This window comes from Meleagris gallopavo, chromosome 7 (genome assembly GCF_905368555.1).
Source record: "Meleagris gallopavo chromosome 7, MGAL_WU_HG_1.1, whole genome shotgun sequence".
Lineage (NCBI taxonomy): Eukaryota > Metazoa > Chordata > Aves > Galliformes > Phasianidae > Meleagris > Meleagris gallopavo.
The window spans coordinates 9763048-9788494 of NC_139410.1; the positions used below are offsets into that span (position 1 = coordinate 9763048).

The 25447-nt window shown below is 41.6% G+C and overlaps 1 protein-coding gene across 5 annotated transcripts in view; it reads right to left on the bottom strand.

Moving 5' to 3' along the window:
* PLCL1 (phospholipase C like 1 (inactive)) overlaps positions 1 to 25447 on the bottom strand; it is a 183346-nt gene that overhangs the window by 18844 nt on the left and 139055 nt on the right. For 3 of the 5 annotated variants that reach the window (XR_014884258.1, XR_014884257.1, XM_085227577.1), the window contains exons 2-5: positions 20187 to 22658; positions 17941 to 18144; positions 7091 to 7166; positions 3882 to 3991 (exon numbers count right to left, since the gene is read on the bottom strand). Coding sequence is in view for 3 of the 5 variants with exons in the window: in XM_085227577.1 (XP_085083703.1) it covers positions 3882 to 3991; positions 7091 to 7166; positions 17941 to 18144; positions 20187 to 22658 (2862 nt within the window). In the remaining 2 variants the exon portion in view is untranslated. The remainder of the gene's footprint in view (positions 1 to 3881; positions 3992 to 7090; positions 7167 to 17940; positions 18145 to 20186; positions 22659 to 25447) is intronic. The other 2 variants (XM_085227579.1, XM_085227578.1) reach the window with 2 other exon arrangements.

A 25447-nucleotide genomic window follows, 5' to 3' on the forward strand; every position in this document is an offset into this window, starting at 1 on the left:
TCTCCCTCAAAGACTGACTTGCACTAACAATTTAATAACTGCATGCCTTCTGCACAAAGCAACCTTTCTCTTAATAAATCGAATCAGCAGTAATTTAAATGCAACATAATTAGCAGACGAACTGATGGACAAGTGATTAAATGATCCTTGAAAATTTAACCACTTGATGTCTTGTAGTCAGGTGCTATAACAAACAGCACACAAAAACAGTTGGGAGTCCTAATAATACACACTAATAAGAATACAATTACAGCACTAAGCGCAAAACCCTATCACAGACAGCAAAATATTTATAAAACATGAACACATTCCAGAGCAGAGATCGAACTCAAATATTTGTTTTTCTCCTTCTGAAGAAGATCAAAACAGTAAATGCCACTTTGTCTTCTCATGGCTTGTCTGTAAATAATATCTGCATGTAGATAAGCTAACTAACCAGATAGATACCATCAACACAAAGGCAGTTTTTTGGGGACATTATTGCTAGACTGTGTACGTGCTGATCACGAACGCCCAGGAAAATACATTTGCACACATAACACATCCATGTGAGAGCACTATATCTGAACCCACGCAACACACACAAATCTCATGGACTTGGGCACTCTGGTGGATCCCAGTTTCCATGCCCGAGCAAATACCTCCAGGCAGCCCATGGCACATTCACCTCAGCAAGGAGAGTAGTTTTGAAGGCCACATTTCCATCCTCCTCCCTTTCCTCCTCCCCCAAAAAATCTTAAAAACTCACAAAGTAGCCATTAAAGTAATGCTTTGCACATAAATCAGATGCTGAGTATTTCAGTCACAGAAGACTTGGAAGCAAATCCCACAGAAGAGGCAGTGGACAGGAGGGCCCGAGGAGAGGCAGCATCCAGCATCGCCCCATGTCAGCTCTACATGAGTGCTACTTGCACATACCTACATGTGTTGACCCAAAAGCCAGCACCCGGGGAAAAATAAGAGGTGCCTACACACTCACATACCTACAGGAAACCCTTCACTCAGAGATACGTGTGGTTAGTTATTTTAACACCAACTAAATACCTCATCAAAATGAACTGTGAATTTGTGGCAAACCCAAGCTGAGCAGTTTGGCAGGGTCATTAGGTAATACCATGGCTCACATGATGTGATAAACAGAATGTTTCTTGCTACCCTCTGCACTTTAGTACTTAAGTACAAAAGAAAAATAGAAATAGAGGTGCACAGAAATAAAAATGAAAACGAGACTACATTTGAGATTATAATGACTAATTATGCTGTGAGAAAATGATTATTCCACCTACTGTAATTACACTGTGCTTCTCAATATTACCAACTGTGTGTGTAATGCTACTTTACACAACATGGGTCCAAACAGAAAGACATAACATTTTAATAATAAACATCAGGACTTGAATTGTTAGCATAGAGTTGTCATGTCCCTGTTCTTACCAATATCTTTATGTTCTGGTAAATAGCTTGTCCTTCTGATGATGGGTGTTTCTAATCCGTATTCGTGTTTATATAAACTAAAGAAGAAAATAACATTGTTTTGATTCACCCTCATTACATACCTCCCAGAAAATAACCCTGGGTATTTTGGAACAGGAAGAATGCTTGCAGTTGTGATTTTTATAAAAAGTACTTTTATTTTACACTCTGTTACTAGTTCACGATTTGGCCTGGAACTTTTTTTTTTTACTGCATCCCCTCTGACTTCCAAGCTATCCTATTGCAATTAATATTTATAAATAACACATTAATTAAATGTGCATTTCCTTCACTACCCTAGGAAGACCCTTAATCATTTAGCAAGCATGCAAGCACAACAGCTATTATTGCTTATGGGCACAAGCTTGCAGGAAAAGCTGAGTACTGCTGCATAACACAACTGCCTCCAACAACTCTAAGCACTTGAAGAAGTTTCCTCCCAGAGATATTTTGCCTTTCTCTCACCTCACCCAGTGATGATTCATCTGATGCGTTTGCTAGATACTGCAGGCTGTTTTTCTTTTCTTACCTCTATGCCAACTGATAGTGAAATGCATTTGTAATGACCACCCTGAGAATGGGCATGCAAAGGATGCTCTGTTTTATTGGGAAAAGGTTGCTGGTCTCTCCTCATCAACACCTCCCCTCTCACCAGCTCACCGCACAAGATGCAGCTGTAACCAGCAATAGGTTTGTTAGGGGCAGGGTTACTGAAATACATACTTTTTAAGAGAACAAAAGAAGTTTTTTTAAAAAAGGAACAATCATCAACTGTTTTATATCAAACATCTGAAGTACAGACATTTTCATCTTTGCCTCGTGGCACTGATGAATCAAAATTCAGTACGAATGAAAAGCTGTTTCTCGTGCTCTTCTATCAACAGTAGCTGCAATCAACATGGTTGGCACTTTAATGTGTAAGTAAATAAACCCAAGAGGCTGTGGCTTAGAAACTATGCACAATTTATTCTTTTACCTTGACTAAATGTTTGTAATGTTCTTTGATACATGACAGTATGTGTTAAGTAGCAAATATTTTTCATGGGAAATGTTTCCCTGATACCCAACTCATATCTTCATTAATCACAGATCATCTCAGAAAGCTGAACATCTAAATTGACAAGCATCTAAAAATGCGTAAGTTTTAAGTAGCCCTGGCTGTGTGTACAGTGGCTCAATGCGAGGCATTTATTTTACCTAACACAGCTAAAGGCATTCAGAATGATGTACACAATTGCCTAGTGCATTTTTTTGTTCTCTGTAGCTACTCACCTTAATTATACTGCGTGGAAAAGGTCAGTCAGCCCCTTCCATCATGTTTGAACTGACTGCCTTTTCTCTTCATCAGAGGTTATATTAACTGTACCTATGCTGACTCCATTGCCCTTTTTCCTCCCTCTCTCACAGTGAATCAACATACACATTAACCACAAATGTCCCTCAAATCTTCTAACCCTTCCTTCATACCACCACCCTCTCCCACCCATTTTTGCTCCTCAGCATCTCCATTCCCAATTCCTTTTTGTTAATGCTCTTTCTATCTCAAAGAAGCAGAGGCCTGCCACCTCCTGCTGCTCTTGCTACTGCTGTTGCACGTCATGTTTCAATGTCTATTTGATTAGTAAAGTCATAACGATTCCCTCTGCCCTGTGAAGGGAAAGATGCTAGGGGGCTAGAGACAGGGCAACACACCTACTGGGAGGTGGAGGGAGCGAGCGGCAGGGAGGAAGCAAAGGGTCATGAGTGAACAAAATGTGATCTATCAGAGCAAGGTGGGAAATGGGGCTGTGAAGCAAGGTGTGAGCTGAATGCTTGGCTGGATTCCTCTCCTTGCCATTTGATGGAGCTACACCAGATCCTCTCTTCTTTCCATCTTAGGCTGTCCTGGGGCAACTTCACCCAGGCCCAGATGTCCAGCTGCCATGGCAATTTATGGCTGCCAGTGCTGAACCTGTCGCTAAAGCCTGGAGAGCAAAGTGCTCACTGCACAGCATGTCACTGTGCAGCCAGGACAGAGGCTCTTTTAGCCACTCAGATGATGCTCCACTTCTGAAATACATCTCTGACATCTGCAGGATCTACAGTATTTGTTGTGTGCTTTTTTTCATCACAGTCTACCCCATTCCCCACCTTTCCTTCATATTACAAATGAAGTGTGCAAAACCCAGCGTCAGGTCACATACAGGGTGTGTGAAGGCAGAAAAAGGAAATGAAATTGGGTCTGTGAGCACACAAACTCATGAGCTATCTTTTCTCCTTTGTGTAGGCTTATGTAAATTCCCCTCCACAACTTCCAAACCATAGTTGTGATTAAATATATACAATAATGCTCAGTAATTGGGAGTGACAAGCTAAAAAGACCAAAGATTTGTTAATAGGAGGCACAAGGCAGTGTTTTCTGTGCTTACCTTCAGCACTGTGATATTCCATGCAAAGCTTTCAATGGCTTTGCTTAATTTTCTTCCTTTCAAACCTTCCTTTGTCCCAAGGTTATGAAGCTCTTCATGGAATTCCATCCCTAAAAAAAACCCAGATAATTGCATCACCCCCTTTATGACTGCATTTTTCTCCTCACAGCTGGCACTTCCTCCATCCTGTTTCCATGTTCCCCCTTTCTTCCCCATCGGAACACCATGCCTGGAAAGCACCTTCCAGAACAGCAGTGTTACATGCAACCTTGCACACCGCTTGTTCCCCATTTAAACACTTCTCCAGTGCTTCTGCTTGCAGTCTGCATTGCTGAAATACTGTGATAAAAGACGACCGTTTGTCACTCTCCTTCAATGGATGCCCTGCGAGACAATCTGGCAGATGTGAAAGATACCTGTGCAGCACAGCAAAGACAGGCTCAGGTGCACAGCTTCTTATTAACCTTAATCACAGTCATAAAGAAAAACCATTGTACTCCACAATGACAATTTCATGAATATACACCGCTAATGGTAGGATTGCTGTTCTTGCAGCCTGTTGAATGGAGACTTCCAACCATAGCCCTGGCCATTGTGACATTTCGTTGCTGTATACTAGAACTGGAGAAATCCAGGAGTGGATTAAAAATCTTTACGAGTCCAACTAGCTCACCAATTCTATGAGATTTGCACAGTGTTTGCAAACATTCCTCTGAGGTTACTGAGAATGAAGAGAAAATGAAAAAAGAGCTCCTTGTGTTCCATTAGTTTTTACTTTACAAAGGCCTAAAACTAAATCACTCCAAAACATCTGAAGCCCATTCTGGCTGAAGAAAGCAAGTTGGATCTCCAGTTCAATCTCCAGTTTCGTAGCTCTCCTTCCCCTAGTGATTTAAGGCAAACATTACGCACAAGTTCAAGCTTTGTTGAAATTACATCAAAGAAACCCCCACAGACACCTGACAAGGAACACCTGAACAAAGCAGTTGTTTTAGCAAGGTTGCTGAAGGAGAGAGACCCTGATGCCCTGAGGCAGGCTTATAATCAGCATCAACCTGCCCAAAGCTCTTCTGGAAAACTGGCAGTAGACTTCCTCTTGCCCTGCACTGAATCTGGAGGTGGCTGAGCCACAGTTTGAGAAATACTGAAGTTCAACCTCACACAATGCAAGGTTTATCTACTGTTTATTCTGCAGAACATCACTCGCTCACAAGTGTTCCAAAAGGGTAACAAAGCTCTGCAACACTTCCTTTGGAAACAGTCTAGATTATCGTACCTTAAGCAAGATTCCCCTGTAAGCTGCCTCATGCCAACAGAGTTACAAATCACATGAATAAGAGAAAGAAAATAGTCAGGTGACTTGCTTTGTCCCCTGAAGAACTAGGAAAGGTCTACAGTGCTCAGTTCCACTTGGACAGCCCTGCCTTTATGCAGTGCATGTTATTTTTCACCCAAAACTTCCTCACCTGTCGACTGAAGACAGTGCTGTCCCACATAGAGGCAGCTGCTAATATCTGTTGGGCTGTGGGAAGGAGCATCAGTGAAAAAGCATCAAAACCACACATGAAAAATAAATAAATGGAGCAACAAATCAGCAGCTTGAGAAGTCATTTGGGGTCCTGTGGCACAGGGAGCCTGGGCCAAACCAGCTGGGAATGCACTTGCTAAGGGATAGGATTGAGCTGAGGTTGGTGAAGGACAATGTCAAAGGCAATTTTACCTCTAACATCTCTTAACAGCAGAAGCCAAGGCACAACCAAGATGAAGCCTGTCAAATTCAGGAAGATGTACCACCTCTCCTCCATTTGCTATCACAGCACTGGCCATTGCTCCAGAGCTCTTAATTTCAAAGAACAAAGGCTGGGTTCCACCCTGCTCTTGTAACACTTAAAGATCAGTTAAATGCGATTACATTTTCAAGTTTCCTTTAATTAAAAAGATGGGTTTAAAAAGATGAATTAAAGCATTTACTACAAAGCACCAGCTTCATTCATTATTTACATTCAGTAGAAGCAAATGGGTGTAGATTGCTTCACTTGCCAAATCCAAAAATGACTGTTGGAAAAAACAGTACTTAAAATTGTTGTGGCACCAGAAGACTACGCCTGAGACCATGAATCAAATACAGTAGCTAGTGTTTTTGCATTATTGAGCTTAAAGGCTCGTTGCAGGTTATAAAAGGTGCAGCTATACAACTAAATTGACTGAAAGCAGATTTTATTTCCTCAGTGTAAACCCATAAATTCACTGCATGAATTTATTCAGCATGGTACATGAAAGCTGATGGATTTAGTTGTAGGGGATTAAGATCTTAACACTGCCAAATGTGGACTCTTATCTCCGTAGCAGAGCTTATTTTTTGTTATCATCATAAACTACAGGAAACATGTCCCAGTTAGGAGTCTGGGTTACTGTCCTGAATAAGAGATAAAGAGGTTTGCATGAATAAACTGAGCTGTGAATCACAGATGTTTGGTAATTCCTACCATCCTGGAGAAGATCTGCCGCATGATCTTGCAGCAGAGCAAACAGCATATATGGGTGGCCACTTTGGAACCCACCTCCTCCTCTTATACTGATACATGCAAAATAGAGTCCCAGCTCAGGTAGAGACATCTAGTATAATACAACAGCAAGACAAGATCTGCTTTAAGCCCGCTTACACTGGTTTGTGCTCACCTAATGCATGATGTGGCATTATGCATGGTCACATGGATTTGTTGAACACAACAGAATTATATTGGTGCAAGTTTCCAAGATCTAAACCAAACCTAAATGGCACAATTAAGTAAGGGTAGGCAGGAGAACTTGGTCCTGTGAGTTTCAAAACCTCTTGCCTATAGTATGTTCAAGTGAACAACTGTGACAGAGAACAGAGCTCAGGAAACAAAGGTAACACATCCTCTCACTCTCTTTGTAATTGAATTTCTTTCTGGTTCATTTGACTAATTTAAATGCTGTCAGATATTTCAGGTCTGTAGACCAAATGAAGAAATAGCTTTTGGGATGAAAGCTGAGCATTCTTCCCTGATCCTACACCTCCACTGCTGCTGGAGGATGAACCTTCAGGAGGGCAGAGCCTGCTAAGGAAGACCAGGATGTTCACTTAACTATCAGGTGAAAAATGATGCACAGTCACAAACTGTAAGAAACTTCTGTCATGTTGTTTCCCATCTCCCATCCAGAACTGCACATTAGAGAAGGATTACCTGCTTTCTGACACTGAACGATCTTGTCGTGAGTGATGTCTGCTGTCTCGATAAGAACCCTGCTCTCTTGAATCATCTGTCAGAAAATAAATGAAAAACAACAGCATTACTGGGGTCTCCTGCAACATCTCATCCACAAAAAGTAACAAAGGTAAAACCCAGGAAGAGCTCTATTCTGCAAGCAAAACCATAAAGATTGGATCACTGCTTCACATCAGGTCCCCTAGATCTATATTAAGCTAAGTGACAGTTGCTCAGGAGATGTTTTGTTCCAGAAATTAAAGAACAGCTGTTTTACATCAGTGAGACATACTGTAAATAATACGAAGTGATTTCAGGAGAAAGAGTTAGCAGACAAACAAAACTCATTCTATGTGAAACCAGGCCATTTCTAATTACTAATTTCCTTGGAATGGATGAAGAAGTAAACATAGTACTCAGTATAAGCTGTTATCAAAACCATTACCAAGTCATGAATAGTGCTGGTTTCAAGAGGTACTTAAACCTGTGCACAACTTTATGCGTTACAGCCAGTCAAACAGTTCAGTTGCTGGAGGTTCTCTTTGAAGCAATTCAGATTGAAATTGTACAGCTTTCAGCATCTCAGTGTTGCAGTTGAAGTTTACAAGGGAGAGCAAGAAGTCAGCCAGATAGTTTCAACAGGCCTACTCACAAGTTTCAAGAGACATCGTCATCTATGCAGTTTCCTAGAGCAGGCCATTAAAACAAACACAGATGAAATGTCCATTATGTGACATGTTTCCTGAGCCTCTTCTCTTGAAACTACTTTTCTCCTTTGACATTAACAATCCTTCCAAAGCTCTTCAGAAGCTCAGGCAAGCAAACAAATTGTTTCAACATTTATTCCATGAAATTGCAGAAGGTAACACATAAATCTGTTGCTGTAGGAAAGAACATGCTGGATAGCAAATTATGCCTGAGAATAATCTCACTCTCCTGGGACTTCCATCACGAAAACCAGGCAGAACGAAAGCAGTGCCAATTAGAAATGAAGCATAGCACTGCTTAATTTCTGAAAATACAGAAACCATCATCTGAAAGCTCTGCCAAAGTACTACAACTGTAAAAAGCATCCCTACTGTCAAATGCACTAAGTATGAAAACACAACTAGTCAGTTGCAATGATTTTGGTGGAAGACAGTATGAAAGCACTAAGCCAACCCCCACAGATGAACGTCTTACTATTTTAATTAGATACAAGGGAGGAGATATTTCTACACATCACACACAAACTTCCAAATCCTGGAGAAATTCAGACTCAAATTTTGCTGCTTATGCCATCTCTGTTGCTAAATAAAGCTATTAAGAAAGGCTCACTTTAATAAAAAATGCCTATATCCTTACTTCAACATAAACAAGAACACGAGAAAAACTAAATCCATTACCAGATTCACAAGCAGAAAGAAAGAGACCTGACACGTCTGTAAGAGTGCAAAATTATTTTTCAACAGAAGATGCCCCGTAGATATTCCTGAGCATTAAGTTACTTTAGATACTATCCTTCACCTTTCACTGTGTATTACTTTGTTGTTCATTGCATCATGTTCATGTTTTCTCTTCGGTACTTTCACTTACCATCTGGAAAAAAATAACAATTTCTACCCACCCTCTGGCTTCTCTTTGCTGCAGCACGTAGTCAATTTGTGCAGAAGGAGATATTCAGTTGCCAACTACAAATGCTGCAGTCAGTCCGAACAGTAAAGAGAGTCACCAAGGGGCCAGCCAGAGGCCCAACATGCATCTCATGGCCATGCAGACCTGCAGCCAGGCACTGCTGGCCACTCCCCATTGTCCCAGGGCTTGCCCACAGCCCCAGTGCGGGTCTGCACTGCACTTCCTCTGCAGCAGCATCAGGGAGCTGCCCAGTGAGGTCAGTGCACTTCAGCCAATGTGTCTGACTCACATGCACAAATCTCTGAAATGTAAAACCCAGTTTATGAGAGTCAGAGCTGCAACAAAAAGAAAGCAAGAGAATCATGAGTTTTTACACGCAATTTGGTAACATGGGTTTGACCATATCTTCCTCCAATACTGGACCAATTCCTGGGAGCTTGTGGTGCAGTTGTCTTTGGATTACCAAATGTGAAGGTATTATGTTTGTTTTTAAAAGAGAAGTGGCAAGAAGATGTCCATTTCCTTTTACTGCAGAGCAGGTAGAGCAGCACTCCTCTCCTTTGATGCTAACATCAAAGTCTCACTGCTTTCATCTCAGAAAGAACAATTAGAAACAGATCATGCAGCAGAATTTAACCCATTCCTGTCCTCTTGCACTTCTGACAAAATTAGCTGCTTTTGTCCCTTGACGTATCCTGAGAACTAAGTCAGAGTCCACAGCTCAGTGACCAGGCTTAGATGATGCCTTTCGCTCACCACCTTGCATTTGCCTTCAGATATTTCTCTAGGAAATAGCATTAGGAAGAAATAATACAACCTAGCCCAATGACAATACACGATTTTGGAGGGTCTACAGTGTCTACCTGGTATGATAACACCAGGTGGGATCAGTACTTCTGCACTGCAGCCCAGAAACTGTTCCCAACTGTGTCTGCAATTTCAGCAGTTCAGGCCAAAAATATGCTTCCCAGCTCTGCAGTAAAAGATCACAGAGACAGGTTAGTGTGAAGAGGAAGTGAGAATGTTTGCTTCAAATAATCAGAGATGGATTCATATAGTTAAGAGTATGACAAGCAAGTAATTGCTATCCAGGAATAAAATTATAGCATAGGGCTTTGGTTTTGTGGGTGTTCGATTTTTTTTTTCCCTTTATGTCTGTTACAATAGATGCTCTTCAAAGGTTTAGGAGCCAATCCTGAGAACAAAACTTATATGATCTTCAAAAAATAATCCAACAGCAACGTGAAAATCCATTTCTTTTTTTCCTCTTGCATGTTTTCATTTACATGCAGGGAAGCTCCTTGGGTAATATTTACAAAGGTATTGCTGTAAGGATCACCTGAAATGCTGTCCCTGGTAACTGTTTACTGGAATTACTGCTAATAACACCTCAATATGCAGTCTACTGCAGGTATAAGCAAGTGAAAGCTGCACACAGGGACAGGCATCTCCATGCTGGACCCATGAGAGCAGCAGCAGGTTTCCTGGCCACAGCAGAAGGTGATGACCAGGGACAAGCATGTTGGCTACAGGCATCTCTGCGCGGGCCTGACTGTCAGGCCCATGGCTCTGCTCCTGTCAGCTGCTCCTGCACACAGCCCTGTGCTGTGGCATCTAGAAACACTTTTATTTTTTTTCCCTCTTTCTTTGGCATTGGTTCTTAAATGACTCCAGAAGCTCTTAGTCTGAACGCTCTCCTGCTTTTCCAGCTGGCACCAAACCCAAAGCCCTGCTTGCGGATGTCAGTTACCACTACTAGCAGTGTCAAGACAACAACCAGAAGCACGAAACACAACATGAAGCTGTGGGATTTTCTGCTGGGAAGGTAACCCCATAAATCATACAACAGTATAAGATTTCCAACACACAATTTTGCCAGCAATGTTATGATATTCAGCAATATGTCTCAGATGTGAAAAGTGAGCACTTTCTGCAGTCTGAATTTCCATACACATCTGCACGGCTAAGATCACTGTTGAGCAGTGCTTTTGAGGCATTTTTTTTTAACACCAGTCACCTGCCTGGAGTCCACCAGGCTGCTTTTTAATGGCAGCTCCCAAATGGCAGCTCAGTTTGGCCACTGCCTTCCAAAAGCAAGAGATTTCTCATTCCTTTGGAAACTCATGGTTCACCTCTCTGACACTGAGCCTTCAGGGACTGACCACAAATAAGTATGTACTAATAAGCAACCTTCAAAGGATGAATGCTGATATCTGGGTCCACTCAGAGTCAAGATAGTTCTTGTTTCCCATATTAGAAAGATTAATCTTGAGAGTGATGTGTTTCAAGTAAGTACAGGGGAAAACATGAACAAAAATGGCAGTGAAGCCACAAAGAAGCTTGATTCTGTTACAGGTGCTTTGAGAGATACTTTGCTGATCAGTCATGTACATCTACTGAAGTAGGCAAGAGGAACAGGGTGAGTGAGGAAAACTTCCTTAAATTTTCTAAACAGATGCAGAAGGGAAGAAGGAAGAGTACAGAATAGCATTTTACTGAAGTTATTCCATAAAGGCATCAGAACAGAACTCACTCTGCACATCACGCTGAAACCCAGGGAGCAAGCTATAAGCCATGACTCACTGCTTGCTCCGCCTGCCAGCTTGCTGCACCCCTTTGTGCCACCTGGATCCTGCTCAGAACCAGCCTCTGCATCCCAACAGACAGGAGCCTGTGAGGAGGGCACAAGGGTGGAACAAAGTGGGGTCCTGCTCTTCCATCAGGGACCCTGCCGCTTTTCTGGGGGAAAAGAGACACCAACACTGTACTTGTCCTGGAGGTGCTGACCCTGCTGTAGAGGCTGCAGTGCAAGAAATACTCTCATAATGAGAAGGGAAGAAGTTGTTGTTCAGAGTGACAGAAGATGCACTGGCATAAGCCCCAGAAAAACATGTCACATTTAATAAACTAATGGGGATGAGGAATATAAAACCTCATCTGCATGTGTTATTTATTTTCCTGCAAAGTTCATTTAATTTAAATATTCTTACAGAATGGTGAAAACAAGTAGCTTAAACTTGATTCACCTCAACCTACCTGAAGCACTCTGCTGAAAACAGGCAGGTTTCTCACAAAAGCACAGGCGGGAGCTGGCACAAACCCAGGAGCTCTCTAATACACAATCCATAAGAATCAGGAGGTAGAACTGACCGTGGGCTGAAAATATAACTGGCCTGGCTTACTGAAGTGTCTAAACACTGCCTTCAATATCAACTTCTAAATCACATTCGTAGAAAGAGTTTAACTTTGTCATATCTGTTAAGTATTATTACAAAGGTAAATAACATATAAAGTATGTTTACACTAAATTTTTTTTTAAACTCAAGAATTTCATGTTTGTACTAAAGTTTAATCACAAGATCAGCAAAAAATGAACATAAAACGTTTTCTTTTTATTTAACGAATTCCTGTGCTACAAATGTATTTTGTCCTTTTATTACAAACTACTCTAGAAATTGAAAAGGGGAGAGGAAATTAACACAGCAGAGTCTCACCAAAAAAAAAGACAGGAAAAACTCCCAGTGGCAAATTAAAGCACTGCTTCTGCTGGGAAGATAAATGATAGAGAAGGGACAGTTCAAAGAATCTACTCATAAATATTCTGAAGTTTGAACAGAAACCAACAGAACATCAAATTAAAAAAGAGAAAGCTTTTCCCTCTCTGCCATAATCCTGTGCCTGCCTCAGACAAGGAGGAATTCTGCCTGGGTAAGGATTGCCATATCATGCCTCTTTTGCTGCAAAAAACGCCACAGAAACACAACCAATTGGAAAAACATCCAAAGCACAAACTGAACTCATGAAAATTTAAAGAGGATTTTCTCTAGCATCGAACATTTCCTGCAGACATTTGAGACTTGAAACTGCCAGACAATTAATCACGTGCCAGCAAATATTGTAAAGAGGATGTCCACATGCTACCAAAATGTGGGAAGAAATAGAAGAAATAGTGGCCACCTACTGTGGGATGGTCACATTACCTGAAGTCTCTGAAATACCTTAGCCACACAGACTGCAGAAGGAAATGAAGGAAATTCACCCTAAGTTCCAAGTTCATGGTTTTGCTTCCAAGTATTTCTGGACAAGTATGGTGTCAAGGTCACATCCTGCAATGCTCTCTCATGGTTCATAGTTTTTCATTGGTATTCCATATCATGACATCATGCAGTGCACTGGGAGTTAAAGTTAATGTTGCAGTTCCATGCATTGCTGCTATGCTTACTAAGTTCCAGTCTCGTGGTCTCAGAAAAGAAGAATGAGCTACAACTTCCAGAAGATTTCATTTTTCTGTTTTCTGTTTGAAGGGAAAGACAAAACGGACTGGGAGTCATGAGACTGCCGCTGTGCTCCCTGGCCATCTCACCTACAGCATGAGAGTAAGGACTTTGGTTTCGGAAACTCTGTCTCTTCTGCATTTTATTTATCACTTGCAATTTCAATCATATTGTATTATCTACCTTTTTGTCCTTTATCTCATTGCCACCATTCTTTCTCATTCAGGCCCATCTCTCTACCCTCTCCCTTTTTCTCCTACCTCCCCCCTTCCTAGGGCACAGATCCATGGGTCTCTTTGCCCCCTTGTCACCCTTGTCATGGAAACCAGGCCAAACCGTGACAGACCTGGTGCACGAAGACCAGTTCTCTGTAAAACAACAGAAACAACCAAGAAATAGGAGAAGGAGTCAGCTTTCAACATGCTTGTGCTAAATGACCAACTAAAGCACCAACCAGAATTTCAATCTATAAGAAAAGTTCTGATGGGACCCCTTTCACGTCCTAATTTACAAGAATCAGAGAGAGAAAATGAGAGACTAGTGAGAAAAGAGAGAATTACAAGAAAAGGAGAAAGAAAAAGTATAATTGCTTTCCTAGTCTGTGTCTAATTTTGGATAGAAAGTTCTTTAAGACAGCTATGAATTCAATGTCCATGTACCGGACTGTGTTTGACGTCAGTGCCTTGTGACACTTTCTTGGCAGCAAATATTATGCTCTGCAATATCCCTTGTTTTCAGCTGTTCAGAGAATTGTGAAAAATGTCCCTCTGGGGATGATGCTGTCCCAGCTGAAATACAAATTTCAGTGGAAAAGCTCATCAAAATCCATTCGGTCATTTTGTATTTACATAAACCGGAAAAAATGGATTTCCTCCCTGGGAATAAATAGCCATCATGCCCATACCAAGACAAGGAAACCCAAAAGACCGAATCTGAAACAACAACATACAGAGACACACACCTCTGCAGAGTTCTGCCAGCATACATGGACCAATGCTTGTGTCAGAAAACCCACTGCCATTAAATACATCGTCTTATTTCCCAGAAGTGCATTTCTTATCAAAAATCCCCAATCCATCTCCATGTTAGCTGAGAAGTTAATTCTAACTTGCCTTCTCTCAACCATACCAACAGACACCATCCTTCCTTACCTGTCTGTTACAAAAAAATCACAATCAGTTCCCAGAAAGAGGCGTGAATATAGAGCAAAATGAACATTTGAACATGAGTATATATAACAAAAACATTACCCATCCTTTGTGCAACTGTCACTCAAAAACAGAGTAAGAAAAATTCTTGGGGAGCTTCTTTTATTTTTTTCCTGAAAAAATACTTGCACAAGAGCCAGATGACTGGGTAAAGACAAGAAAATGCATTACCAAGTGTGTTATTTCTAATTTCCAAATGATTTAATCATTTCATCTCAGAGGAAAAATAAAGCTGAACCAATAACTGTAAAGCAAACTGCACAAGCGATTCTTAGTTCATACATGCTTGCATCAGCAAACAAATATACTGTGCAGAGAAACCACAATCTGTTTACCAAAAAAAAAAATCACAAAAAAATTCTAACTTCACAGGATAACTGTTTGCAATGAATAATTCAGCCATCTGTCATATCCAGCTGGGCCCCATCCGGATTCCTCATATGGAATATCTCCTTTTCTTTCTTTTCTTTTCTCCTTCCTCCCCACCCCCCCTTAAGTGTGACCACTGAACACCAGCACCAGTTTGGCAGACTGTAAGGTGCAGCACACATGCTGCCTCACCTGAGCGAGCTCCTTGCAGTGCCCAACCACCCATGATGGCGAGCCCACAGGTAAAAAGCAACAGGCAAGGTCTGAGGAACAGCTCTGCAAATGGCATGCTCTGCTATCCTCTGTTCATGCAATCTCTTGAGTTGGAAGGAGCCCGCAAGGACCACTGAGTCCAACCCCTGGCACTACAGAGCACCATCCAGATTTCAAAACCTCCTTCTGAGAGCACTGTCCAAGCACTCCTTGATCTCCAGCAGCTCAGAGCTGTGCCAACTGCCCTGGGCAGACTGTTCCATGCTCACTGCCCTCTGGGGCAGAACCCTTCCCTCACCCCCAGCTGACCCTCCATGACATCATACACTACACTATGTAGGGAGACCACACGTAAGCTGAAATCAACTGTTCTCAACTGTGTATCTGGTAGTGTACATATTCTTCAAGAATGCCTGCATTGCCCGCGTTCTACCTTATTTTCAAGTGGTCCCACTCTCTGTACTCTGCAGAAACTCCCCTACCATTGAAGATATCACCACTGAAGACCCCTCCTCCACAAGACACAACAGCAGTTGAGTTCCATAAAATTGCTCCAATGCAAATAGAACCGTGAAAAAATCATTTGGGATCCTTAGACAAAGCATGTTAGATTTTATTCTGATAGAGCCTCTCTCAAAAGAAAATGTTTAAGACTGAACACAATAGTAGAACTAATTACCCAGGAAAACACAAACAAACTGGTCTTTGTCTATCTGCCTGCTCTAACAAAGGCTGAACACAAAGGAATAAACACTTATTTGTTTTCAGGAGGGCTGTGGCAGGTCTCAGAGTATTTGCACCTCCATTTGCCCAGGCTGTCAGCACTGCCCATGCCCCATTAAACATGCAGGCAGAGCTTATATTTCCTTTGGGGAAAAAAAGAAGATGTGGTCAAAACCCACTTTGAGTTGAACAGCCATTTATGGGGAATGCAGCAAGTAATTGTTCCGGTCCATCAAGATCCATGGAGCTACGCTCATCAACACCTTGAAACTACTGTATCTTTTTGGTTTGTGAATTTTCTTAATCATATCTAAAACATTTTAGTTTGCTTTCCATCAACATCTCCTTGTGCACATTCACACTGCTACCAAGTATTTCTCTCTGGAGAACAAAAGCACAGAGTAAAATTGCCCCTTTCTGTTAACTTCCTCCTTTCTCTTTCTCTCTCTGTACCTCCTTCAACACCCCCTGACACGCTCTAGCTTACGCTTGCTGAGCCTGCTGAATCACATGCTGCCTACCTGATTCAACCCATCACACAAACTGACCAGGAAAATCTTCATAATTACAAGTTCCTTACTAAAGAGAAGTACACTCTCGGTCACAACAAATACCACAGCAAGAATCCTTTCTCAGTGTTAAAAGTACAAAACTCTCCACCACATACTCACTGTATTTTCAAATATCAGAGACTTCATGTTCTAAATATAGAAAGGACAAAATAGATTTCAATCTTCTGCTGACACTGCTCCAAGAAGGAAATAACCAAAATAAAGCAAATATATTCATAAAATCTAGCTTTTGCTTTTTCAAAAGCAAATAGTATTAGCAACATAAGAATCCAACCTGCCAAACAACATGAATGAAAGTATCTTAAGCCGTGTTCCTGTTAACCAGAACTGCAGCTCAAATCAGATAAAATGTAAGAATCATTTCTCTTCACTATGATTTAAAGCCCTCGTGCTGTATCTTGATAGTAAATTTTTTCTCCATCAGAGACAAATGTGAAAGTAAATGTTACTTAAAAACAGTTATTGAAGAGTTTTGATCTGCATCTCAAAGTGGCCTTTCACCTATTTAAAACAGAACAACTATTTCTAAAGCACATGGAGACCTTGATATGTCTCATATGTACTCTTTGGTACATAATTATAAAGATAAGAGGTGACACATTCATTTTGGTAAACTCCATAAGCAGACCCCCGAATACAGAAGGAATCCTTATTTTGTGGTATTTGCTCATTCAGCCAAGCATCACAGTACATAACGACTCCATCCTAAACATGGTAGGTGACTGGACATCCAAATCCTCATTCTAATATTGATACAGCTGGTATTTTTATTACCACAAATGCATTACCTTCATATTATACAAACCACTTTGGAAGGAACCCAAAGTTTTTTTTCAGTCTTTGTAGTATATCCTTTAATCACACTAGTCGCTCCCCTTCCCCTGTGACCTGACTTTCTCCTGAAAAGTATGTTAAAACAGCAAAATTGGAGACAGAAAGGAGGAGGGCATTTGGCACAGTGAATAGCTGGTCAAAGACGCAGTCAATTTTATAACACTTCAGGGTCTCTGGAAGCAATTTGATGCCCCCCCAAGTTACTTGCAATACTTACTTTTATTCCTTGTGTACATAAGCTGTGGAAATAATTGCTGTGCACTGTAAATGCAAGTCACATTTCACTAAACTATGCAGTTTTCCACCAGTTAATAAGATCAGCTACTAAGGTTGGGAAGAAACAAGGCAATCTAATAATGTGAGGGGTATGATGTAAGAAAAACTATTCCTGCTACAAGTCACACATGCTCAGCACATGAGGCTGAGCAGCAGCATTTACATCAAATTATTTTAGATTGTCTCTTCACATTTTGCAAGTACTTCTGTACCATATCACTTTCTCCTTCCCCACATGGAAGAGTGGGCATTTTAAAACTTTAAAATTTTAAAAAATTTCTTCTGTGTCCTCTCAAACAAAGACACTTACTTGGTTTTAGCAGGGACACGGACACTACGTACAGTGCTGCAGAAAGGCATTGGGAGAGGACAGCTCAGCTTTGCCTCTCTGTCTGATGGCCTTGTTCTCTGCTGAGAGGAGAGAAGCAAAGGGAAACACAAATCTTGCCCCTTCTCAAGGACTATGACAAACAACAGTACATGTTGAACTGCTGCTGTTTTTATAAACGAAGTCACTTCTTTAGTGCCAACATGTGCTACTCACAGCCATGTTTAAAGGAAAAAACGGAACAACAATGAAATGCCCAGTGTTGTGATTTGAATGATAGAAGGACAATTTTGCATAGTTTAAATTGCCTGAAGAGCTCCATTTATTTAACAGAAATTTCCAGGCAGAAGAAAGCCAGCAAGAAGCCTGCCATTTTTGCAACCATGGGAAAAGACAGGTAGCAGTGGGAAGCACCTACCAGGTCATATGCAGCCAGAACCTTTTTTTGCACGTCAGGCACGGTCCCCAGAGGCTCTAGGTAAGGAAACGCGTCCTTCATACAGAGGGTAACAGAAGGTGCATTCTCACTGCTTACGAGCCGCGAGGACAGGGTCAGGATGCACTGCTTCAGGCTTGCAATGGGTGGCAGCCCACACAGCTCTTTAACGGACACCATGGCATTCTGGGGGAAGAAAAAGAAATAGTTTTGCACAAATCCTCACCTGCCAGCATATAGTCATTGCCTTGGGGCTTCCCTCTCCACCACACGTCCAAATAGAGGCACAAGCACACCTTCAAGCTCAGAAGGGTCATGTTAGCATTCGGAGGATTTTAAGAGTTTTGCTTTCATACTCAAGGCGTTGACAAGACAACATTGCCAGGACTATCCCCATGGCTAGTTTTGCAGCTACTCTGCATTACAAATCCAGCCCCCATGGGGACAAGTTTTGGTCCCAAGTATATCAAGCCACCAGCCTAAAGTACTATTTCTCTTCTCAACTGTTTGGAGTCCAATTGCTTTTGACGCTGCAATCGCCTCGCTCTCCTGTCATTATCATCCTCCAGCAAGAACAAGTTCCACAGACCTCGTATTTCCCATGGGAAAGGCAGGCAGAAAAAACATACTTTGTTTTCAGCCCTGCATTACTGCATCATAAAGAAATACAAACACTCTTTCTCCTTCATAGGTCACATGTAAGAAAATCAATACTGGATATACAGGTCAAACCCAACTAACATATGACTATTTATTTATTTATCAAGTCAGTGGATGTATGGCTGACTCACTCTCAATAATTTAGCTTTCTCAAGTCATACAATCTGTGATCACGACACCAAAAAATTTATGTGAGAGAATAATATAACAGCTCATAACTCACCCCACAATGTCTTCCTGAAAAAAGCCAAATGCCCAACTAATTAATAGAGAAGTCTCTCATTAATCAAATGCATTAGCATGCTGTTCAATCTAATGACAGCGTCTTTATGGAGCCTTCGCAAAAGCAAGATCTTGTACTGAAATTTTGTTTGGCAGGCAGATTAATGCTATTTCTGAGTTCAAGTCAAAGAATGTTTTCTTTCATTATAGTTCATGTATATAATCCTGACCTACACAGAAGGTGGAGTCAGCAGCTCAAAGTAGTTACTTTCAAGGCTTGCAGGAAAGGCTGGGAAGAGTTTCCCATTCTTAAAAATATGCTTAGACTATTCCTTTGGGAGCGATTTAAAACTTATGTCATTTTGTAAACTTTTCTAGCTGCCAACATTTCATTTGCTTTAGACTCCATCCAGAAGAGTGGGGTCAATGAAGTGATACGTATTTTTCTCCTGTTTTCAAGACAGAAAAATGAATTGTTTATGTATCTTTACCAAGGAGATAGACAGTTGTGGCTGATTTCAGTTTTTCATTTAAGAAAACTCATTGTTTAATTGCTCCTCAGTTTTGTTTCTAGGCAGCGCATGGACCTCTGAGCCGAGCTCACACTTACCAAACCTGCACAGCTGCCCAGCACACAGAAGACAACGCCCTTGCTGTGGCATCTCTCCTCCTGCTGCCCACAACAGTATAACCCAGGCACTTACACACAGTGAGCTCTGGCTCTCTTAGAGCAGAACAGGCAAGCAGACAACGTGCCAGGAGAACATCTGAGCCACAGTGCATCACCATTGTCTGGGCAGGCACTTAGCCAGGCAAGGCAACACGCTATTTAGCAAGGCAGAAATTACAACCCAAGCTGCCTTCAGCTGTGTACATTAAACATTCACAGCCCTTGGCTGAACAGTGGCAACAGGCGCTCAGGGCAATGTGCTGTTCTTAGCATGATGGATTTCGGTGGTGTAGACAATACTCTAACAAAAAGCATAACCCTCACTAAGTTAGCAAAACAAAAGCTTGCTGACATTTTCCTGCAAGAAATGCAAAGAAATGAAGTTTTTAAGACCTGAGGATGTAAATGTATCCGCCGGTTTGCTTTCCCGGACAAGCACACCCAGTAACATGTGTGTTCACAGAGAATATATTGATTTTTAAACAATTTTGCCTAGTCCCATATCTGCTTATTAGGTAACACCTGTAACTGTCAGCCTTTTGATGCTCAGTTACAAGCTGAGATGGCTGTGGGTCTGACACTTCTCCAATTTTCCACCAAGCTTTCCCTACTGGCAAGGCTCACCAGAACCTCCGCTTCTACGTTCAGTATACACCAATGCAGACAATAGCCATACCTGCATGTTCTCTCTCATGTCGGTGGCCTCTCGTAGTGGATGGACGGCCAACTTAAAAATGTCATCGATAGTCTTGAGCCCAGTGTTCCTCAGCATGGTGTACTCCCTTGCTTTCTTTCCTATTCTCACTGAGAGGCTGCGCTTTTGGGCCTTTCCACCTCCACTTCGATTGGTTATTGCAATATGAACAAAAAGTGTAACGTGCTCCATGATATCGCCAACAAAAGACCGCAGTGGTATGTGCCTGTATCCAGGCTGCAGGCACTCCAGTGGGATGGTGTACTGGCCTATGAACTCATCCCCGATGTAGTCATCATCCAAAACAACAAAACGGATCATAGCCAACTCTGGTAGATTGATCTGGAACTCAAAGCTCTCATCAAAAATTGGGTTATCACTGTTTTGCTGAACAGTTTTAGTTCTTTGTTCAGTGCAATCTGCAGGAATCCCGTGTATTTCTATACAAACATAGGGATCTATGACATCCCCTTTTGCACACGCACCTTTGGGCTTTGGAAAGTTCTGTCCACTGATTATTTTGACATGTAGAACTTGGGGAGAGACCCCCGGAACAATGCCCTTTGTATTTGCACTGAAATAAGACACTTCTTCACGCATTACTGAAGGCCTGAGAACATACCCACATCCACCATTCTGTAGAAACCAGCCAGTATGCAGGTCCATCATGGGTCCTGGAGTCTGATAGTTCATTGCCACTATCTGACAACCACAATTCCAAAAATCTTGAGGATTTAAATTACTGGAATCTATCCTCATGGCACTCGGGTACACTCTGGAAAGAAACTTTTTGTTGTAGTTGACAAAATCCTCAGGGTATTCATTTGCAATTCGACTGGCTTCTGCTTCACTAAAGGAGCAGATTTCCCAATAATTTTGAGCTTTCATGGACGTCTCAAAGTCTTTGTATTGAACAGATTTGCATAGGGACACCAAGTCAGATAACTCCCTGCAGAGCCAGATCAGCTTTGGTTCCCTTGAGAAGTCTTCTGACAGTCTCCGGGATATTTCAGCCTCTTCATCTTCATCTGTGACTTCCCCTTCTAGTACATCCTGGTTGCAGGGCAGCTTCTTCCCCTTTACAATGATCTTCATTTTCAGTTTTTCTGGTGATGGGAGGTAGGCTTCTGAAGATAAAGGTGTCTCCGTGTAGAGTTTGTTTCCAAAGATCCTTTTCATGTGTTGTACCACAACCTTCTGCTGTTGTACGGAGCAGTGGTTCCCCAAGCATAGAATAAGAGGGTATTCTGATGCAAAGAAAGCCAATTTGTTTATCACCTCAATAACATTTTGAAATGAAAGTGGCGATGTCATGTTGTTACGGTTACAAATAATGGGCTCATTATCTGGGCCATCACAGACATCTAGTTCAATACTCCGACAACTCATTTTTAAAGCTCTGACGTAACCATTGATATCAGCTGGCCCTCTGAGTTGGTCTTCAATTAGATATGTGTTGTGAGATGCATTGATGTAGTAATGCGACAAGGGCTGTGTCATGTCTTGGACAATCTTTTTGTGCTCAGGATCAAAAATATCACATTCAGGGGACAGCAAATATTGAGTAAATCCATCAATTGCAAGAAAACCTTTCAAACGTCCTTCTTGAGAAAGCTCATACCTGCGTATAATATCTAGACACATTTCTTCTGTTATGTGGGTCACTCCTTGCTCAGCCTCTAAAAACAGCATGAGGTCATTGGCATCTAGATACTCTTTGTTTTTAGATATCTGCACAAGTAAGAAATAAACTTCAGGTCTAGTGCAAAGTTCGCAGAATGCTTCACAAAATTCCTCTTCTGTTACTCGTGTTGTCAGTTTCTCTTTGCTCTTCTGGATTTCCTTGAATTTTAATCTAATTTTTGATTCCTTTAAGGTGGGGTTAAGCTTCTTTATTAGTTCCACAGATGTATCTTCTAACATTATGCCATTACCATCAACGTCTGCTGCTTCAAAGACAGTTTTCAGCCAGGCAAACCGTGGGGTATTATGGCTGCTTTCCATCAAATCCAGGGGTTGTTTGCTACGGGAAACCAAGTACCTCAATCCCGATACCCAAATATTGGCCACGTCAGCTGAATTGGCAACCAGGTCGAGGGACTCATAGTTCTCACCATGAATTACTGACAGCGCACAGTCCTCAGAAATCTGATCTGCAAGTCCGTTATTCCTGAACGTTTCTGTGTTCTTCCCTAGTCTGATTTCTTTTATAGCAGAAATCTCGAGCTTGGCTTTCTCAAGGTCCTTTTTGGAAGGCTCCCAACGAAGAGCCTGCAGGTCAGGATCCAAAGTAAAAAAACGGTTATAAATCCGGGAATTTGGACGAACCTTCTTCAGTTCACAGCCAGCCTGCATAAAGCTGATACAGTCACTAGCGCTGCTTATTTTCTTCTCTGATGGCATGCTGCTGAAGGACACTGTTTTCTTTCTTCCACATTTCTGGTTTGAAGGATCCTGTGAATAATTGTGTTTAAAGGAAAAAAAAGAAAGATTAAGTTTTCTTTGGCCATTCCACAAGTATATAAATAATAGAGAAGATATGTTTATGTAAAGATAATTCATGTTCTCCTGAACCTCAAAACACAACACATTATCCCTTCCCACCATTCAGTTCCCTGCTGAGCTATAAAACAATCATACAGTGACTTGACTGATTGTAGCATTTCAGACACCAACTTTCCACGAGTGGCATTTGCAGCTATTTAACTCTTCTCTAGATCTCAGCAACTTGCTAGAGGTGTGATGAGATAGCATTCAGTTGTGTCATGTCTTCAAAAAAGATATGGGAAGAGAACTTTGTACAAAGCTCCAGCACCTGATTTAAGATTTGCTTAAAAGTTGAGTGGAACTGCATTTACAAACAGGATTTAAAAGATGTAAAAGGGAAACTTTGGAATAAAAAGGCATTAGAAAAGAGTCTCAGAGTGCATAGGAGGGGAAGGGGAAAAAGTCAACAAAGCAAGGCTGGGAGGAGAGTCTGGGATACACCACCATGCCTGTGGGGCACACTTGAACACTTGGTGCTCAGCAGATGAGTTCCTGACATGCCTCTGCCTCTCTTCTGTCATCTTAGATACCTCATATAAAATGAAAGTAAAACCAGACATGAATCAGCCCCTTGAGATACACAATCAGGAAAATCTGGGCTTTCTTATTTGTATGTTTTAGTATCTTTTGCCAAGGGATGCTCTCACCATGGAGAGAAGACCTTTTCTGCACATCCAGCAGTGTGGCTCTCATGGATGCTTGTGTGACCGCCTGCATACCCCAACCTTCCTCACACTTGCTCATCTCTCTATGTGCTTTAGAAAGCAATTATTCAAGAACTTTCTGAGTACCAAGACCACAAAACACCACAAGAAAAGGAAGGACAACCAAGCAAGAAATCCAAAGCCTTTTCTTTATGGCATATTTTCAGGCTCCTTTTGAGGAGATACGTGTGACTGTCATTTCAGTATCAATTACCTACTTACTGCTGGATGTAAACCCAGCTGCTTGCAAAGCTTTTTGTAATTTTAGCTCAGCAACTAAATTTAAGTCTTTCTCAACATATTATCAATTCAAAACATTTCACAGTAATTACAAACTGCAAACCATTCTTTTTCTCTGCGTGATTTACATCTAATCTGATAGTATTCAAACAATCCACCAGTTACAAAACACCATTTTTAAAACATGTTCAAGGCTGTAATTTATATAGTTACACATTTCTCACAACTGCTCTCCTTCCAGTTACCCAGAGATACTTCTCCAGTTCCCTGCCTTCTGCCATTGAAGGGACTTTTGCTGCCTGCCTGGACCTCAGGTGCAAGGGCAGTCCCCAGGTGAGGAAATCTTGCTGGGTGCTGGCACACAGCCTTCCACCCTGCCGCCCTCAGGCTCAGTCCTGAGAAACACGCCACAGACCAGCTTTCCAACAGCCCTGGGGACCCAGTCTGAGGCACCAGAGTCAGTAAGTTCCCCAAACCTTTGCATTTGGACTGCAAGTTTCCTGTAGCTCCCATGTATCTGCTATGTTATTCAGCCTTCCTCAAGTCAAGCTGCCCTGCAAATCCTAACTTAAACCCTAGTACTAGTCATGCCAACCATCCTCTCCCATCTTTACCTTCTTGCTGCTCCTCCCTGTCTGCACTCAAACAGGATCTCACATAGCTTCGCCAGCCAGACCAAAAGTCTTGGTAAAGAATGCCTTCACTTGTAATTGGCATTTTTGTATAGATAGTTCCAGCAAATTAGTCAGCAGAGACATTACTACAAAATTACTGTTGTCATCCACTCACTCCATTCAAAAACATCTGATATATTCCCAAAACTCTGGACACGCAAAGGACTTAAAGGCATGGGATCTATTGGGAACAAACTCAAAACCACTAAACTTCTTAGGTTAAAGATTTCTCATTGAACTGCTAAAGGGACTTCTGTTGACAGGAAGAATTATTTTAGCCATTTGTTGCAGTACTTATTATAAGAATAGGTCTTTTAAGAGAAAATTAAAAGATGAAAATCAATGAAGTGAGTGCCTTGGGCCAGCTACTTTTCAAATTAGTTTTCTGCTAAAACATTCTATGGCTGCATTAGCACAACATGTTTTAATATACATCTGTGGCCATGAAAATATTCAAGCAATATATGTAGATGAATGTAAATCCCTCACATTCTAGAAGAGTTTTGTTTTTTTTTTTTCCCCCCTCTGATTTATTCACTTTTAGGTAACCCACAGTTAGACTATTACTCAATTGAGAATTTTAGGAAGGACAAAGGCATGTATCTCTTCCGCTGAGGCATCCAGTATTGGTTAGCAACAGAGGATTTGATGGTACATGGAATGGCTTGGGTTGGAAGGGACCTCAAGGATCACCAAGTTCCAACCCTCTGCCACAGACAGTGTTCAAATACTAGACCATGTTGCCCAGGGCCCCATCTCATCTGGCCTCAAACATTGTCAGCAATGGGGCATCCACAGCCTCTCTGGGCAGCCTGTGCCAGCACTTCACCACCCTTTCTGTGAAGAACTTCCCCCAAGATCTAATCTAAACCTTTCCTCCTTTAGTTTAAAACCATTCCTTCTTGTCCTACCACTAAGAGAAAGGCCAGCTCTTAGAAAGCCATACACAAACAGGGTATCCTGAATAAAACTCGAAGAAACGTTGGATCATATTGGAATGCGTTATTTCCTTTTCAATTTGACACTTATTACTTCTTGTTTGTCTCCATAGCACCTCTAAGCTTGACTTCAATTCACA